The sequence below is a fragment of the Equus caballus genome, chromosome 6, assembly GCF_041296265.1.
Source record: "Equus caballus isolate H_3958 breed thoroughbred chromosome 6, TB-T2T, whole genome shotgun sequence".
NCBI classification, from domain to species: domain Eukaryota; kingdom Metazoa; phylum Chordata; class Mammalia; order Perissodactyla; family Equidae; genus Equus; species Equus caballus.
Genome location: NC_091689.1, coordinates 19,823,170 through 19,842,731, shown reverse-complemented (window position 1 = coordinate 19,842,731; position 19,562 = coordinate 19,823,170). Strand labels below are relative to the sequence as shown.

The following is a 19,562-nucleotide window of genomic DNA, read 5'->3' as shown; positions in this document are numbered from 1 at the left end:
ATCAGTTTAATCTCAGCTGACCTGGCAACCTCAACCGGAAATGAATTTAACTGCTCAGGCTATTATAATGAGAGTGCTATGCTCCTGAGTGGGCACTCCAGAGCTGGTCTACAATATCCATACAATTACCAATAGAGAGTTAGCAATTAGGAATCACTGTCTAATAGACCATAGCAGACTTTCAAATTGTAGAAATTCAGAAAGCTGAACACTCCTTCACTTGCCAAATCATTTTTGCCTCCATATATTCTGAAACAGAATATATTATGGAAAGAGCTTCTAAGTTTGGTAAAATCCTTCACTATCTTGCTTACTATAACGTCTATCTAAGACACAGGGCAGACACTCCGGTACTTCTGCTTTCTGAAAGGCAGTGTTACACTATATTTACTCTGGCTTTTTTCCCTCCAGTCAGCTAACCAGCAACTGATATAAAGTATAATTCCTACCAGTACACGCAGGGAACAAGCATTACATACAAGTCTCTCCTTTATGCTTCTACCTTCTCTAGTTATGAAGGTCAAAGTTTCCAATGCTGTGTCTGAACTTGTATTGAAATCTTTGGCATTAATAAAACAAAGAAGGAATTAATATTTTTTTTAATTGTAGCGGGAGGAAAAGGAATCTACAAAGGCGGATTTCACTTTCTAAGTAGCATTATATTGGTCTACATTAATAATTTTCCCAGCAGGCCTTCCATGATTTTACTTTGAACAATCACAGCCTTTGTTTCCCCGATCCTCTTACATGTGACATTTGATCAAAGTTTTAAAATCAGCAGCTAACGGAGGTGGAGAAAAGTACCGTTCAGTAAGGCATTATTCAAAGCCATCCCACAGCTCATTTTGAGGTTGCTACAAACTGGCTCACAGGCGTTTTCCAGCTAATCACTATTTAGACGTTAAGTTAAATGCTCTGTACCCTGAACACTAAGTTTTACTGCTTGTCATCATACTTCTCAGGGAAACTTCCCCTAAATATTACTAAAGCATACCTAAGACCATCAGTTCTTCACATAGGTGTGTTTTTTAACCATAAGTACAAGTACAAGGTACCAAACGATTAGTTTATTCTTATTCAAGGTCTCTGTACATAGCCTTAAAAAAAAAAAAAAAAAAAAGTCTGCCTCCTTGCCCCACCCCAAAAAAGATTTCAGGTAACTAAGTTACCTACATTACTAGTTCTAGAATTAGTGGTAGCCATTCTGATGAGATGGGATATGCAAAAAAAACTAGTAAAATCAATTCATTAATTCATACCTACAAGTCCTTATCCAAGGAAATCTTCCCCAAAGAAATGGAGAAAAAAACATCAGTAAAGGAAATCTCTCACACTTCAGCACGCTATATAAGGTAAGACGGCCGAAAGGAAATCTTGCAGGGAATTTTATCCCTTTGAACTTTTAAATAAACTCTTAAGTAAGATTATGAAAATTTACTAAAGACCGGTCCTGATTAGAGAGAAAAAATGCACCCCTTCTCCAAGTCAGTTCTGGAGGCTTTCTCCAGAGTTTTTAAGGTTTGTGTTGGGTAAAGAAAGACCTCCTAACAAACCAGCATTCTTTTCCACATGATCAGAGCTAATTGGCCCCCCTGCAGACTAAGTGACCAATCACATCAGCTTCAGCTGAAAGCAGCCCTCACGACATTATAAACAGAGGAATGTGAACGGTAAGCCCAGTCCAAGAGGAGAACCCACAAAATAGACTTGTAGATTAAAATTACCTCATCAAAAAGACAGACTCCAAAAGTTTCCTCAAGACCTACCTGAGCATACAGGCTGACCCAGCAAAAGAACTGGTGAGTACATGAAATAATATTCATTCTTATTTCTTTCCTTAAGGGGAACAGAGACAGAAACTGATTGGCAAATAGAGACAGAGCTAGATATTGCCAATAGAATTTTAAAACAAAGACATTACTTACAGGGTCATACATTAAGGTTCTTTATTCTTTTTCCTTAAATTTTAGAAATAGAATAATAGCCCTTCTGAAAGCATTACTGGAAATTTTCTTAATTGTTGATTAAATGTATACTAATTCTCCATTATAATATAGAAATGAGTAGAAGAGAAAGGCCCTAGAAAAAAATTCAGAGGCCTTTTAAAAAATATATGTTCCTCTTTTGGAAAGGCTTAAAGAAATCCAAAATGAACATACCAAAAAAAAAATCACTTTTTTATTTTTTTAATCCGTGAAAAAAGTGATGAGTATCCTAATTTTAAATTCTTTTTAAGCATGGAATTATTACTGAAATTAGATGCTTCTGCAAATAAGAAATTAAAATATCAAAGAATCCCTGAGCTTATATAATAGTTAGAATGCACACTGTTTGCCCTAATTACGGAAGCAAGGGAGATGATTCTAAGACTCTCTACAGTCTTCAAGTGTTTACACCAGACTTGAACAAACTTAGTAATACTGTAAGCATTTAACATTTGTAGTTATAGTCTATATAGTAACTGTTTAATATGAACTACATCACTACATTACAACATGGTAACAAAAGACATAATTTTAAGTGCTACAACCTAAAGAGTAGAATGAACCCATTATTCTGGCATCAAATGAAGCAACCAAACTATCACTTTTATAAAGTACTATTTTTCCACCAACAGTTTATAAATGGGCAAATATTTTACAGCCCACACACAGAGATACAAGTCAACCTTCCCAAGCTTCAATTCTACTTTCTACTGGGATCACTTGATGAGAATCATATAAATACAAACCAAGACAAATACATTCAAAAAGTACTTGTATGCCTGTGGAGATATGAAAATTACTTGGAAACATAATAGTATAAACATAACATCTGTCTATCAGACACTTTTAAATCTGATGGAAAGAAAATCTACATGTATCAGGCAACAATAATACAATTTTTTAAATACCATACAAGCAGACATAAAATCATATAGAAAAAAAGAAAAAATCATGCAGGAAATTTCTATCAGCTGAAGGAAATGGTACTAAGTTTACAAACATGCAGGGTTTTTAGGGATCATGTTATTGCCCTCTTTTCTTTCTTTCTTTTTTTAATATAAGGAAGCCTGGCCAAAGAGATTGCTCGTCCAAACTGACGCAGGTAGGTAACCAATAGAGCCAGGGCCTGGAGGGCTGGATTACCCACCTTGTCTTCATTGTACTAAACCACACTGACTACATGAGTCCAAAGAATAGACTTATTCAGGCTAATCTGTTAAGTGGGGATCAAAATCTTACTTCTCACAACTACTTCACTTCCCAACACAATCTAAACAAGATCTAACAAGGTTTTATATATAAAAAAGGTACTGCTTCACTGTTTTGATATTAGCCTTTTGACTTCCCTGTTCACAGGTTTCTCCATGGGTTTAGTTATTTAGTTGCAAGAGAAAAAAAGATGAAATTGTAAAAGTCTAGAACAAGAGTGCTACAAAAGTACAGGTTAACAAGTAACATCCCTGAAAAGACCTAAATGAGAATAATTAATTTTGTTGGCTATAGTATGTATAGAAAGGCTATCTCACTAGATAATGAATTTTAGAACTTTAATAAAGTAGGCTGAAAATCAAGAAGAAGAATGGAGCTTTCTTACCCTAAAAGTATCCTGAAACAGTAAGTAACCAGTGGTTCCATAAATGGAACAAGCACTAGTGTACAGGTCCACGGTGGGCATTTTCACATAGGCAGGAAACAAGAAACAATAAAACACAATGCCGTGGACAACGCAGAACCATGCAGTGGTTCACAACCTTTGTGAGAGCAGCCAACTATCCTTTACTGATAGAGCCTTCTTCCTCTTCAAGTGTCAAAATGTCTTTTCTTTTATAAAATTATGATGATAGTATTGTATTTTTTCAATTATTTTCTCACCTGGCAGAATACAAATTTGGCAACACTACGTGAGAAGAACGCCCTTCTCCGTGTTTTAATTCTACTGGTCTACGGAATCCAAGACTAGACTGTGTAATAACTCTGACTGTACTAATCTTCAAATCTTCTAAGATGTCTTCCTTAACTGGAAACATATTTCCTGCCTACAAATCACAGGCTTGAACCTAAGCATTCCTGAAGAACAAATATTCTGTGGTGGCTCTTGAACAAAACTAGTCAAATGGAACACTGTGTTTCATGAAAGCTAACCAGGGTCAAAATGTCTATTTTTGAGGCAATACAGCACTGACTCTGGACTCTGGACTCAGTGTGGAGTTCACCACCACTTTGTGACCTTAGGAAACTTACTAGGTCTCAATTTTACTATCTGTAAAATGGGAATAATAACAGTACTTATTACTGGGAAAATTAAGAAACATCATTAATAACAAAAAAGCAAGTAATACTTACTGAGAAATTACTTTGTGCCAGGCATTGCCTATTGGCCTCACATGAGTTAACACATGTGAAGTGTTTGGTATGATTCCTAGTACAGAATAAACAATATATCTTAGCTATTATTATTAACTGTTACTGTTGTAAGAATCATGTATAAAATTAACAATGGTTTAAAGTAGATACTTGAGACAGTTATGGGGACAAGAAGAACACCTACTAAAGGAGCTAAAAATCTGGTTGTCAAAGACTATTTTGTGAATGCAATACCAATCATCTGGGGAAAGACTTTTATTTCACCAAACTCTCTAAAGAGACACCTTCTTCTAGTAAAAAATTAACCAGCTGTGAAGTCAGCCAGATTTGGATAATAATTCAAATAATCCAAGGCCCCCATCTGCCTTGTGTAGGTTTCTTTTATCTGTCTGATCCTTGGTGATCTGATGTGAAAAATGGGCTAATAATGTCTATCTTGCTGACATACCAAAGAATTAAAGATAACGCCATATGAAAGCACCTAGCACAGTGCCTATGAATATTCTGTTGTTGCTGTTATGATTTCCAAAAGGGCAGAGATCAGGTCTCCTAAAACATTTAAAGAATCTAGCAAAATGAGTCATTAAACAGCTGTATGAAGAAAAAAAAATACACTAAATAAAATGATAATGACAACTTGTTAGGATGACAAATTATAAAACATGAATACCCTAATATTTTTTTAAGTTTATAATATGAAACCAAAATGGCCATCTAATCTAAATAAATTTAAAAAATCAATAAATGTTACATTAGCCTGAGGACGAAAGGAAAAGTATATACCCAGCTGGTCAATGTCCAGTTCCAAAACACAGGAAGGCAGTCTCCAAAGCCCCAGTGTCCCTAGACACAGGAAGGACCCGGCAAACCCAAGCAACAACCTAGCTCCACAGGCCTCCCGTCCCCTTCTTAAGCGTCACTGTCATTCAAAAGGTAGGAAGGGGATATGCAACAGTGCCAAGCGCATCTACTTCTGAAGGAAGAAAGAAGGAAAAGAGTCAAATATAAACTCCTAGGACTGGCTTGTGGCAAACAAGAGAGGTGCACTCAGGGAAGTGAAGCTGCATTTTCCATTCTGTTCCTGGTGGCCTCTACACACTTGTCATATGCAAGGATGGTCACATGGAAAGCACACATTAGACTCCACTCATCACACAGAGAAAAGTCTAACCACTGATGAAAATGGTTTATAGTGAAAAGCTAATTATATTATCTTTTAAAAATTGCCATTTAATGTCTTAATGATTATTTTAGTTCATTAAACTTGAAACTTTTTCTTCTGATTTATTTTCAAAACTAGTATTATCTAGGAATCTCTACCTGGAATTTTTTATTTTGCCAAGAAAATAATTTTCTCTCCACTTCACAATCTAATCAGAATCTAGAATATTCAAAAGGGCAGCAAGCCATCTAGAATATTCAAAAGGGCAGCAAGCCATCAGCCAGGGAAGGAAAGACTCCATGAATATGGTCACAAAGCAACAACAACAAATAAAATCTAATCACAAAACTTTCAATAGGCTAATTATAAAGCATACATTAGAACTATGGATCTCTAGGGTCCAGCACCATGGCCTAGTACTTAAGTTCGGTGTGCTTTGCTTAGGCAGCCCAGGTTTGGTTCCCAGGAGCAGAGCTACACCACTCGTTGGCAGCCATGCTGTGGTGATAATCTGTATACAAAACAGAGGAAGACTGGCACAGATGTCAGCTAAGGGCAAATTTTCCTCAGCAAAAAAAAAAAAAAAAAAAAAAAAATCTCTCTAAAAGCTTAGTCTTGTCCCAGCACTAAGATTGACTTCAAAACATTTGCAGACAGTTTAACATTACATTTCGAAATGATTTCTATTTATTTACACAGAGGAACACATATATTTAACATTCCTTTTAATGTTACAAACTATTAATTAGTTATGAAAAGTTATTTAGACATCATGTTTAGTCAAATTAATAAATACCTGATGCCTGGACTTGTATAAAAGAAAGATACATGGGGTCAAAAAGACATGAACCATAATCCCAACCCTCACGGATTTTAATATACACTTGGAAATGTTAAAATGCCAGAAAATATTTTAACAGTCATTCATGGAAACAGTAAGAGATATCCTAAGGTAACCCATCATTAGCTATCAATGAATGACTTAGTAAATGCCCCCTTACGTAACGAGAAATGAGAGACAGGTGTCAGACTGGGAAAGCCTGCCCAGTAGTCAGTGAAGCATTCCAAAGATGTTACAAGGTGACGGAGATCTCAGAATTTAATATTAACTATAAAACAGTTAAGGGCTCACTAATTTACTCTTGCTTTCAGAGATTTACAGCCTGAGATGGATGGCAGTAATTGCAAAGTCATTGCTCCTCTCCTAACTAAGAGATACCGGAGGATGGTCACCAAGGATGGCCACAGCACACTCCAAATGGACGGCGCTCAAAGAGGTCTTGCCTATCTCCGAGATGCCTGGGGAATCCTAATGGACATGCGCTGGCGCTGGATGATGTTGGTCTTTTCTGCTTCTTTTGTTATCCACTGGCTTGTCTTTGCAGTGCTCTGGTATGTGCTAGCTGAGATGAATGGTGATCTGGAACTAGATCATGATGCCCCGCCTGAAAACCACACTATCTGTGTTAAGTATATCACCAGTTTCACAGCTGCATTCTCCTTCTCCCTGGAGACACAACTGACAATCGGTTATGGTACCATGTTCCCCAGTGGTGACTGTCCAAGTGCAATCGCCCTACTTGCCATACAAATGCTCCTAGGCCTCATGCTAGAGGCTTTCATCACAGGTAACTGTTTTTGTTCTTAAAAAAATTACAAATGTTTTGGAAAGGATACAGTCAGTTATAAGCTACTGTGTTAAAGGATAAGTTTTTTGCATTATTAGCAGGTAACGCCTGAGATCGAAAAGAAAGAGTCTAGGGCCAAATGATAAGAAAATTACAGGAGAAATTATAAGAAACTTGATCCTATACTTAGATTTTACCTATTGGAACTTCTTAAGAAAAAAGGGATCACTATGACACTAACTTGTAGCAACATCTTATGCCAAAAAAATATTAACAAAAGGTCTAAAAGGAATTTTTCAGAGAAGCTAAATATTTTGTTAAATAAGTGGATAAGTTCAACGCATATTTTGACAGTCATTTTACCTAACAGAGGAATTTGATTTTTTTTCTTTACTGGGCTAGAATTTTCTCCTTTGAGTTCATCTTTTCAACACTGACTCAATACTATTGAGCCCTGAGTACCATAGTCAGCATTACATGTTAGAGAACAAATATACACATCCTTAGCAAAATGCACTGGCAATATGGCCAAAGATTCTGAAATTCTGCTTATAAACCTGATAATACATAAGACTCTTTCCTCTAATAAAGAAGGGCTACCGTAATTTTATAAGTAACATATACAATTAAAAAATAAAAAAACAAAAACAAAAAGAAAACCTGGTTTTAACACACTACCCAATAATAATGTGAGAAGGTAAGCAACAGGCCATAAGAAGGATGATCTGGAATGAAGTCCCAGGGTGCTACTAACTGGCTCTATAACCTGTAAAAAAAAAAATCACTTAACCTTTACAACAAGAGTCCTTAAGCTGGAGTAGTCATTAAATAACATTTAGGGGATCTGTGGACTTAGACAGGAAAAACTTGCAACTTTTTTCACTAACCTCTAACTAAAATTTGACACTTCCTTTGATTATAAATGTAGGCAACAAAAAACAATAGCATCAGCAATACCTGTAACTTTGATACAAACAGAAATTACAGATATGCTTATATCACACTAAGGTACTTCGAAATTACTAACCCCACCACTATATTTTGTTATTTAATATATTAATAAAGCACACATAGGGGGCCGGCCCAGTGGTGCAGCGGTTAAGTGCACATGTTCCACTTCAGTGGCCTGGGGTTGGCTGGTTCAGATCCTGGGTGCGGACATGGCACCACTTGGCAAGCCATGCTGTGGTAGGCATCCCACATAGAAAGTAGAGGAAGATGGGCACGGATGTTAGCTCAGGGCCAGTCTTCCTCAGGAGGAAAAAAAAAGCACATATAGTACTATATTACAATTTTTTAAAAGTTTAATTGGATTTCAATATATTTGATTTCTTTTGTGTATATTTTATTTTTATGCATTTAAAGTATAATTCTGATAAGAGAGCCATAGATCTCACCAGTCTGCCAACAAGGTCTGTGGCACAAAAGCGGTTTAAAAAAAAACCCTGTTCCAGGGGCCAGCCCATGGCCCAGTGGCTGAGTTTGCAGGCTCCACTTCAGCAGCCCAGGGTTTTGCCGGTTCAGTTCCTGGCATGGACCGAGCACTGCTCATCAAGTAATGCTGAGGCAGTGTCCCACATAGCAGAGCCAGAAGTACCTGCAACTAGAATACACAACTATGTACTGGGGGGCTTTGGGGAAAAGAAGGAGGAAAAAAAGCCGAAACAAAACCCTGATCCATACAGCTCGAGGGCACAAGGAGGATGCGCTTGAAAGGTGCACTGAAATCACCTTAGAGCCAGAGCCTAAACTTGTACAAAAAGTCTGCACAAGTTTCAAAGTTAAAACAATTCTTCAATGTAACACGCATTCTAATGATCCCCTCCCCGCACCAAATCATTCTACTCCGAATCTAATCTCTACTTCAACTTGAAGTAATCTGGTTGCGAGTAAATTGCATTTATTTTCTGTTACCTTTTTTTTTAAGTAGGGCAGGAATATAGGAAATGACCATTCTTTAACTTTATAAAAAACTAAAGGATAAAGTTTTACATTTCTATGTAACAAAATGAATTTTGCTTATCCATTTTGAAATCATAGTTTTTAAATAAGAATAGATGTAAATTCTCAGGCAAATGAGACTACCCAAATTAACAATGAGTTCAATTCCTGACTTATTTGGAAGGCAGAGCACCAAGAAATATATAACTATTTGATATATCCTTCTCATTTAGAAAAGGTATTAATCTTTAAAGTGTTCATTCTAAAAAAAAAATTCAATGATTTCTAATTTAGGTGCCTTTGTGGCGAAGATTGCCCGGCCAAAAAATCGCGCTTTCTCAATTCGTTTTACTGATTTAGCAGTAGTAGCTCACACAGATGGCAAACCTACTCTGATTTTCCAAGTGGCCAACACTCGACCTAGCCCTCTAACCAGTGTTCGGGTCTCAGCTGTACTCTATCAGGAAAGAGAAAACGGCAAACTCTACCAGACCAGTGTGGATTTCCACCTTGATGGCATCAGTTCTGAGGAATGTCCATTCTTTATCTTTCCACTAACCTACTATCACTCCATTACACCATCGAGTCCTCTGGCTACTCTGCTCCAGCGTGAAAATCCTCCCCACTTTGAATTAGTTGTGTTCCTTTCAGCAATGCAGGAAGGCACTGGAGAAATATGCCAAAGGAGGACATCCTACCTACCCTCCGAGATCATGTTACATCACTGTTTTGCATCTCTGTTGACCCGAAGTTCCAAAGGTGAATATCAAATCAAGATGGAGAATTTTGACAAGATTGTTCCTGAACTTCCAACTCCTCTGGTCTCTAAGAGCCCAAACAGGACTGATCTGGACATCCGTATCAATGGACAAAGCATTGACAATTTTCAGATCTCTGAAACAGGACTGACAGAGTAAGACGTGTCCACAGCATCCTATTTTTTAATGTATTAAATATACCCAGCCAATTACGCAGCCACTTCTCCTTCATCACATCTCATGTTTTCTTTTTTCTCAATGCTGATTACATCTCTCTGATTACATCATGGTGATCAAGACGATGCCCATAAAAAATGGCTAACAATATACATTCTGGAAATATAACAATCTACTTTACAAAGTTTGTGTTTGTGGTTATCTGCTGAATCAATGCATCTCAACATGACAGGTATTTATACAGAAATGTTATTGATGAATTTATAAGGATGTGGTATGATACCAGTAATGAAGGTAAAATGGACAGTGAAGTTTAACAAGCTGAACTCTTAAAAAAATCAACTATAAATCTCTCAATTTCATCTGCAAGTTGAAGCAACAGTCTAGTTGCAAACATAGCTCCCTGGGTAGAATGATGATTTCACAATATTTAGTGAACATCCTTTTAAAACTGTTATTTTTTTCAAGACAACAAAAATAATTCCTTTGGTTCTTTATACTACAAAACTGGGGTAAGTATTACTCCCTTGATTTTTAACAGCTAAGAACAAAAATTCACAGAAAAAGAGCAAAGTACAGATTTATACACAATTCTAAAAGCATTTGAGAATGACACCCAAACATATATAGATGTTCACATATTTGTGGCAGACACTGATCAGAGCAAATAAGACAAGCTCCAGCCTGAATGGAACATATAGGGTGGTATTTTCGGAAAGGAGATGAAAAATCATATCTACCTTAAAGCTACCCTGCACAATAATCAAATAGTGATTTAAAAATTATAATAAACTATTCATCTGAATGGCTTCCAACCTAAATAAAAATATTCCCTTCCTACCTATGATTCATTCATTCAATGGTATAAAAAACCATGACAGCTCTAAATAACTCATAAATGTAAATATATTTAAGTTTTTGTAGATATGAAAGTTTAGTTAAATATAATTCAACTAGGGAAAAAATCTATAATAGATAAAGCAAAAATAATCAGGCAACAAAGTATTTTCAAATCCAAATTCCTGTTTCCAACTTCAAATAGTTTTTTCTATAAAAACAAAATGAGTGTTTGTTCACCAGTAGGAGGCTGGACTAGATGAACTCTATTCTTTCTTTCCAAATCTAATACTCCATGAAAATTATGCTTTCTCTGCTTCACTTTTTATTTTACATATACCAAGATGAACCCTTTCCCTTACTTCCAGTTTAAGACTATCCTCTGTATACTTCTCATTTCAATAAAAAAAAATCAAACTGTCCCCAAAGAAAATAAGAACCAAAAAAGTCACCCTATCGGGTTTCAAACAGATTTGTGGCTGTTCTTTTCTGAAATTTCCCTTATTCAGGTTTATGTGGGAAAAGTGAAACATTAACCCTCCCCACTGGTGATGACTCTCACAGGAATCATCTCTCGAAATAAATACTAGCTGAGTAAAGGCAAGCAGTTGTGAAGAGCAGGGCACCGCAGCAAGTCACGTTTTTCTACCCTTTGACCAAAAGGAAAAGAAAATAAAGAAGAACTTTGGAGTGGTCTAAGACTGATAATAGCAGAAGAATGTCAAGGACACAGAAACTTAACTATTCTGAACTTTGGCTGTTTGAAAATCTTAAGCATTCTTAAGTATTAGCCAGATGACAGATTTGTTTTTTCCAACCCAAGACTGCTGTAACATATATAGACAGCAAGAATTCTTATTTCTATAATAAAGTAATAAGATTCAGCTAACCTGTGAAAATAAAGTGTTACTGAAGATTTACATGGTATGTTTTTTCCTAAGAGCTTCATGCCACTCACACGGATCACAATTCCAACAGTTAGGTGAAGCTGCCCAAAGTGACACAGGGAGTGAGCGAGACCCGGGATGAGCCTCACTACAGGCGAGGCGTGCTCCCCATTCAGTCAGATGAGTCCCACGGCACAGTGTTTATACATAACTCTGCATCTGAAAACCAGATGCGACTTCCCCACACACACCCTAAGAGAACGTTGTTACGTATACTAATGCTATCTAATAAATGTTTCACAAAGAACTCAGAAATACAATCAAAAACTTTTATCTAGGGGGTTGAAAGCTTCTGAAAGCACCGTTCATACTTCTTTCACTTCAAAGAATCACAATTTCTACACTAAAAATTAAGTTCCCTGTAAAGACACCATTACCCTTTCAGGAGAATGGAGTGCAAATGGAAAGAGAGGGAAATTTCTGGGATGTGGGAAGGGCAGCTCTAACTCCTGGCTGAACAGCTCACTCATCTGGGCCACCTGGGAGCTGAGTGATGGTATGTCAAATACATGATCAGGAAGACCATGTTGGAACGAACCTAAAAAGTGCTTCTGGAAACCAATACAGATAGTATGACAGTCCCAACAAACTGGAGACAAGTAGTTACTAAACATCATAAGGCCTAGTTTTATATATATACAAGCCCATATTACCAACTGCCAGCAGCAGCCTAATAACCAAAAATTGCTATGCCTACATCCAAGTATTTCACACCAAAATGCACTAATTGGTATGACACTGGGCTGAACCTACTGGTATCATCTGGACCATTTTTTATTTTTTAATGATCTTTTAATTTCATCCTATCAGAATCATACTACAAGATGATCACTGGAACTGGTCTCCCCTATGGAGCAATCAATTCCTACTGAGTAAGAATTATAAGTCCAATATCACAGGCCTTTTTCTGCCTCCATGTTATCTCATAAGTGTTCGAGGGGGTTATGCACGATTCTTAGCGAGATGTCTTTAATTCCACCCATTTCTCTCCATATAAGAAGCATATAGATAAGAACCATTTCTAATTTTAAAAAGAACAAATCATTCTGGAACCTTCAGTACTCAGAATATCTTAATTAGATGTCATAGGACAACTCATAACTGATCAATACATCAGTGTGTCCCAAAAAACTAGTTTAGTATTGCTGTTCTTGAAGAGTATAAAATACAGTTATGAGCAATTTTTTTAAAAGCTACAGTATTTTCAACAAAAGTGTATTACTTACAAAAAGAGAAGCAGAGAATCATTAGCACAGTTAATAAAGTAAAATACGCGTGTTATCAAAAAGCATTCAATAAAACTCAATATGATATATTTGAATATACATATGTGAAAATTGCCCTGGTATTTTAGTAGGGAAAACTTTCTTAATATTCTTAACCACTTCACATCAATTTTAGTTTTATGGAACTTGCCTTTTCAAAGATGTACCTATGGAATGCAAAGAAAAGAACCTACACTCTTTGTTGAGGGTGGCTGGGGAATTACCCTAATTGAATTAATAGTTAATATATGAGGATGGCAAATAATGATGAAAAGGAAATTTACACTCATCTAATCCAAACTAGCAAAGTGCAACTGTGTGTCAAATAGTTAAAATCAAGCTATTCTCATGACAGGAACTGAGTACTTTCCCAAGGCAACCCAAGCCATTTTCAGACAACTCTAATTATTAGATTGTGTCAAATATCTGCCTCCTTAAACCTGCCCTTTAGACTCACACAGATCACATCTGATTCCTCTTTCACAAGATAGGAAAGCAAATATTTGCATAGAGTGACCCTATAAACCCTTCTCTCCACTCTGACCAATCTTGTCTCCTACGTAAACAGCCTCATTTCCTTGATGCATTCCCCATCACAGGGATTCAAATGCCCCAACCATCCTACTCCAATGTATGGATCCTTTCAAGGTGTGGCCCAGTGTTGAACACAATCTTTAAGCTGTCCTGTGATAACCTAAAAGGCTGCGGGCCTCTCTATCACGTGACTCACAGAGGACACTGTAGCTCCAGTAAACACTGCAGCCGGGCACCATCACACTGTTGATCAACATCAAGCACAAGTCAGCTGAGAGGGCTGTGCCAGCAACTGCTGTTATACAAGCACTCCATACATTAGATTCTAGAGTTTATTTACCTGAGACTTTGCATTTTCTGCGGTTAAACTTCCATCTGATTATATCTGGTCTCTTGTTCCACCTTAATTCTGATCCCAAGTCCCAAGTGTTCCACTCTATAGCTCTCTCTCTAGACACTGAATAATTTGAAAATCTGATCACACACCAACGTCATCATCCAAAGAAAAGGAGTAATTATTCAGCACTTAGCACAAAGCCTATCATATGAGTAGGAATTCAGTAACTGTTGAACAGATAAATGAGTCCATATACCCTTATTTAATCCTAAAACTTCAGTAGCGCATATCACCTTCACTTATTATGAGCCTATTCAATACCTGAGAGCTTAGATTATCAGTGATTTTCTCATTCCAAACCCTGTACTCTTTAAACAACTGCTCATTGCCTCTCCATATTCACTGGCAAAAGTATTGAATCAGACAAGGATGGAAGCAGAGGTACTGACAAGTCCCCCAGGATCATACTTATCCAATAGTCTACAATTTGAGTAAAGCCATTCAACTAGCAATAAGTTATCCACCCAGACTGTTCCAAATTTCTTCATGCTATACTCATTTAATAGTTTTTCGTTAATATAAATATACCTGATTATCCCCAATGCCATGTTAATGAATAAGAAATGTAAATAATTGATATGTTAAAAAGAGTTTGATACGGAAACAGCGATGCAAAGTTGACTGTTATAACTACTTAGTTTTTAAAAAAATCTGCAAATCAGTCTGTGAACAATATTTACATATTTAACATATGGTTTTGAGATGTGTTTACCACCGTCAGATACAATTATGCTCTGGAGAACTTTTCTGGTACTTCTAGGAATTTGGAACTTGTATGGTAATTTTCCTAACTCCAATGTTACTACAAACTGGCATTTTTTTCTCTCAGACATTAATACCCACTGGCAGTTTGTAAGGCAGTGCCTTTAAGCAGTCAGAAAATCCATCTTAACATTATAGATTCTTTAATATAAACCACAGTTAATTCACCACAAACACCAAAACACTGTTCTCTTACTATGTTCCTTCAGTAGCTACCTTAACTATGTAATTTACTTTGACTGTTCTCATCTCAAAATAAGAAAAAAAGAAAGACTACATCAAAAGGACCAGGTGAATAAATGACTGAAGCAAGAAGATTCAGAGTTTTAGCCTTTTCTCTCAGATACAAAAGCAAAACTTTTAGCATTCTCTCTCTCTCTTCTCACCTGTGAAATGCTAGCTACATGTGAAAAGGAGTTAACAGATTGGTTCTTAACTTGAAATTTCAGTTCACAACACAGGCTTAAATACAAATATATGCCTTGCCGAGAACACACAGACCTAAAAAGTTAATAAATCAAGCAAATCCTAATGGCTGTACTCATCATCCCTGATTTCATGCAACAGAGCCCTCAAATAACCAGGGGATCTTAAATGCAAGCAATGTTACAACTCCATCTACTGGAGAAGTGCGGGTAACTGCGTCGATTTTTAATAAACGTATCTTTATGTGTGAGCCTTGTTAAGAACTAGTAGTGTCATGGATCTCCAGCTAAAAATACTTGAAAACACTAAGAAAACCTTACCTACATCTTTTCGTCCTGGTTTTTCAAAACGTCTGTCACCCCTAGAAAAGATAAAATAAGTTTCAAACAAGATTTGAGAATAATATATAGATTTCCCAGCCCTGACATCCACTTTTCTGTATTTCGTTAAAGCATTTCTTTCTTTTTCAAATTATCAAACAAATACACGGCTATTGCCTAAGATTTGGAAGATACAGAAAAGCATCAAGATAAAAACAAAAAATATCTGCCATCTCACCCACCAAAAAAGCTAGCTTCTACTGACCCAGAGATATTATTTTCTTAAATTAGATATATGCTTTATTTTAGATATATGCTATTCATAGTTTTATATACTGCTTTTAGAATGTGGTTTCCTACATCACTAAATATTTTCAAAATCATCCTAACTTTACTGGTTATATTGTATTCTACTGTGTAGCTATACCATTATATAAAAAACCACGCTGATTAAGCTGTCTGATTGTTTCCAATTATTTGATACTATAGATATCATCACAGTAGACATCTTTGTGTACACACCCCTGTGAAACTGCCCTCATTCATCTTGATAGACTTCATATAAAGTCACAAACAATATAGAGAAGATGCTTTAATAGCAACAAACAACAAAATGTCAATGCTTCCCACTGAATGCTAATCAAATAGCAACTCTAATTACTAAAAATCTATGTTGGCACTAACATATTAACCTATTTATCTAGAATGCTTCTTCCTCTAAATAATGAATACTTAAAAGCTTCTTACATAAAACTTGACATCAATAATTAACAGCATTAAAAAAAATGAAACCTTGTAATTGTACAAAGAGGCTTCTCTTCTGCAGAAAGCAGAAAGACATGAGTTTTTTACACCAAGAAACCTTTATACCAAGATGTGGATCCTTTAGTTACCTTTCCTCCCAGCTCTGCGACCTATGCATTTCTCTGCCACCTCCTCGACCAAACACACCCTCTACTTCATCAAAGCTTCTTTGGTAGAAACCACATTCACCTCTGCCTCTGCCTGAAAATAAGAAAAAAGAAAAAATGATAGTCAGGAGTCAACATCTGGCACACGTTTAACACCAAAGATTAATCTTTAAAGTTCTGTCTCTATACAAAGCAAGATGTCTATATTTAAACATTTAGCAGGGCCCAATGGATCTTTACCCGTGAGACCAACGACAGCAATGAAGTAGCTAGACCACAGCAGGGTGAAAGAAACAAGTTAGAAAGTCCCAGTCCTGAACAAGAAACAGTGTCAATATTAAGCTTTTTAATAAAAAGTTTAATAGTGAAATTCTAAGAAGATCAGTAAACCTTTACTCCAAATTAAACCTTTTATTGGATTATTTTCAACAAAAAGAGAAGATGTGGAGAGTTTGAGAAGAGCACAGATAAAGTACAAAAGCCAAGCACAAATGTTAAAATAACTTCTCTAACTCCAGAGAAAGGATAATTTAATAGGGCCAACTCTAAAATATCCATTTTGTGAACTGACTCCTTAAAGATATTCTACAGCAACCAAAGGCACTCCTGGCTCAGATCTTGAAGTAAGGAAAGCATCAGGACTCAATCTGAACCACAGAGCTGGTAAGAGTGTGTGGATGTAGGGATCTAGAACCTCTAGTGGGTCAAGCGTAAACTGGCCTTTACTGAAGGTAATCTGGTTAAACCTATCAAAATTTGACTCAACAACTGTAACTAGAATTTATCCTAACAGAAAGACTTGCACAAATATGCAAATACATATGTATGAAGATGTTCACTGCAATTAAAAAACCAGAAACAACCCACTCAAAAAAGGACTGGCTGAATAAATTCTGATAAAACAATTCAGTAGAATCCTATGAAGCCAGAGAAGATAAAGTACTGATGTTAAAAGAAATCTACATTATTCTGTTGAATGACAAAAGCATGCCAAAGAACAATACATATAAAAATGACTCCATTTATATAAATGATATAGCAGCATAGTTAGGGTCAGGAAGGATATACATCCAACTGCTGGCTCTAGGAGTAGAAGGCAGTATGCACTTTCAGCTTTATACTTTCCACACAGTGTGAGCATTTCCCAGCTAATGTGTACCACTTCTATCCAACACATAGGTTAGAAAATTAGAGGAGGGTGGTGGGAGTCTAGGGATCTATTTATATCTAGAGGAAATCTTAGCCATCATCCCTGGCTTCTCCAACAGTATAAAACCAGCCAAAGAAAAATGTGATGAATCTTGAATAAAAGCCTAAATGCATTCCAAAGCTAAATACGATTGAATTAAATAATTATTTCAACTATCCATGCAGTATTTCTACTTTTTGGTTAAAATTTATCAACAACTGACTCAGAATACAGTATACTTTTTTATGCCCTTATTATGAAATATGCAAATAATGCACAGAATTGTAGGTGGGTAATTTTAGGAACAATGGGTACTCTCTTAACTAGTCCAAGTATCTATTTCTTCATCTGTAAAATGGAAGTGAGGACTAGGGTTGAACTATAATTATCTTAAAGTTAGCTTCCAATTGAGTCAACTGAACTTTAAGTCAACTCCCAGTTTCAGTACTTATCTGCTTAGGAAATGTATACATTTTATTTAAGAGCCTAAAACAGTGTAATGCAAACTGTTATAAAACACTGCAGTGATCCCCTATAATGATGATTTAGGGTGAAAGAAAAAAAAGCCCCCTGTCCTTTTAGAGAAGAATTTTCTCAGGAAAACCATTAAGAACACAGCACCCTGAAAAAGTGCTTTATTCTGGAAACATGAATATAAAAAATAGCCTTCAGGTTGCCAGAAAAACAAGCAAACCACAGACAAAATATATTCTGCCAGTTATGACTAGTATGGGCACCGGTCCTCCTTATGGGACTGAAGCTTTCTAAGTGAGCACATAAAAAGAATCCGATTCTAGAGCAGTTGAGCATGTAAAACATAAGGAACAATCTTCAAAGTACAAGACCCATAATCATCTACAAATGCAGTTCTCATATAAGAAGGAGCAAGAGGGGCTGGCCCCGTGGCCGAGTGGTTAAGTTTGCGCGCTCCGCTGCAGGCGGCCCAGTGTTTCGTTGGTTCGAATCCTGGGCGCAGACACGGCACTGCTCATCAAACCACGCTGAGGCAGCGTCCCACATGCCACAACTAGAAGGACCCACAACGAAGAATATACAACTATGTACCAGGGGGCTTTGGGGAGAAAAAGGAAAAAATAAAAATCTTTACAAAAAAAAAAAAAAAGAAGGAGGAGCAAGAAATATGACATGATGAATCCTTCATAAGCTAAACTGAAGGACTGTCCTATTGCCTGAGATCTCACCCTATTCTTTTAGGGGATTAAACTCTACTTCCTTTTAATGATGATGAAGACAGTGGCAGACAGTCGTATGGATCTGCTTTGTTATTACACGTCTTAACCAGATAAAATAGAAAGATGACAATTTTATGTTGCTTCCTCATCCATTTATTTGTTTAAATTTTACTAGTTCATGATATTTAGAAGTCTGGAAATTAGTCGATTTCACATCAAAGTTTTCTCAAGTTGGAAAGAGCTAGGATAATCATCTAATGTTAGCTGTGCCCATGCAAGAGAAAAGCCACAATAACCATTATTTAACCAACAGGTTAAAATTAAGTAACAAGTGAAGAAAACAAAACCACAGATTAATGGTCTTACAAGACCATTAAAAAGAATCATGGTTGGAAAATGACGTTACACATATTTTTCACAAAGTTGGTTCATTCATTTGACTAGTTTCACGCCATTCTTTAACGTCAATGTTAATTAAGTCACTGCTTTCATCACATTATCTATCTTTTATACATGCCCTGTTTTAATGCTGAACATAAGAGTTCCATCCTATGTGATAATCCTACACTTAAAAAAAACCAGGAAGCCAGGAGAAATTCATCGAATCCTTCACTTGTTTCTTGATATGAAATTTTTTTTAAAGCCTATTTAGAGAGATTGGTTGGGATTTGCAACACACAAAGTCGGTGGTCACTTGAGGCACATAAAACAGCTAGCCTGTGGGCCATAGTTCTTGATTAATAAGCCCTCTCTATGACTTGCCCTG

At 36.4% G+C, this 19,562-nt stretch overlaps 2 protein-coding genes across 11 annotated transcripts in view; one reads left to right on the top strand and one right to left on the bottom strand.

Annotated features, from left to right (window-relative positions):
- The window catches only part of GIGYF2 (GRB10 interacting GYF protein 2), a 133,245-nt gene that overhangs the window by 63,211 nt on the left and 50,472 nt on the right, over positions 1-19,562 (bottom strand). For all 10 annotated transcript variants that reach the window (XM_014740389.3, XM_070269477.1, XM_014740390.3 and 7 more), the window contains 2 exons: positions 16,397-16,508; positions 15,504-15,544 (listed from right to left, as the gene is read on the bottom strand). In XM_014740389.3, coding sequence (XP_014595875.2) covers positions 15,504-15,544; positions 16,397-16,508 — 153 coding nt within the window. The remainder of the gene's footprint in view (positions 1-15,503; positions 15,545-16,396; positions 16,509-19,562) is intronic.
- Positions 1,638-11,768, top strand: KCNJ13 (potassium inwardly rectifying channel subfamily J member 13). The gene is made up of 3 exons (XM_001498988.6): positions 1,638-1,799; positions 6,664-7,139; positions 9,375-11,768. The coding sequence occupies exons 2-3, from the start codon at positions 6,680-6,682 to the stop codon at positions 9,995-9,997; spliced, it is 1,083 nt and encodes a 360-aa protein (XP_001499038.1). The 5' UTR covers positions 1,638-1,799; positions 6,664-6,679; the 3' UTR covers positions 9,998-11,768.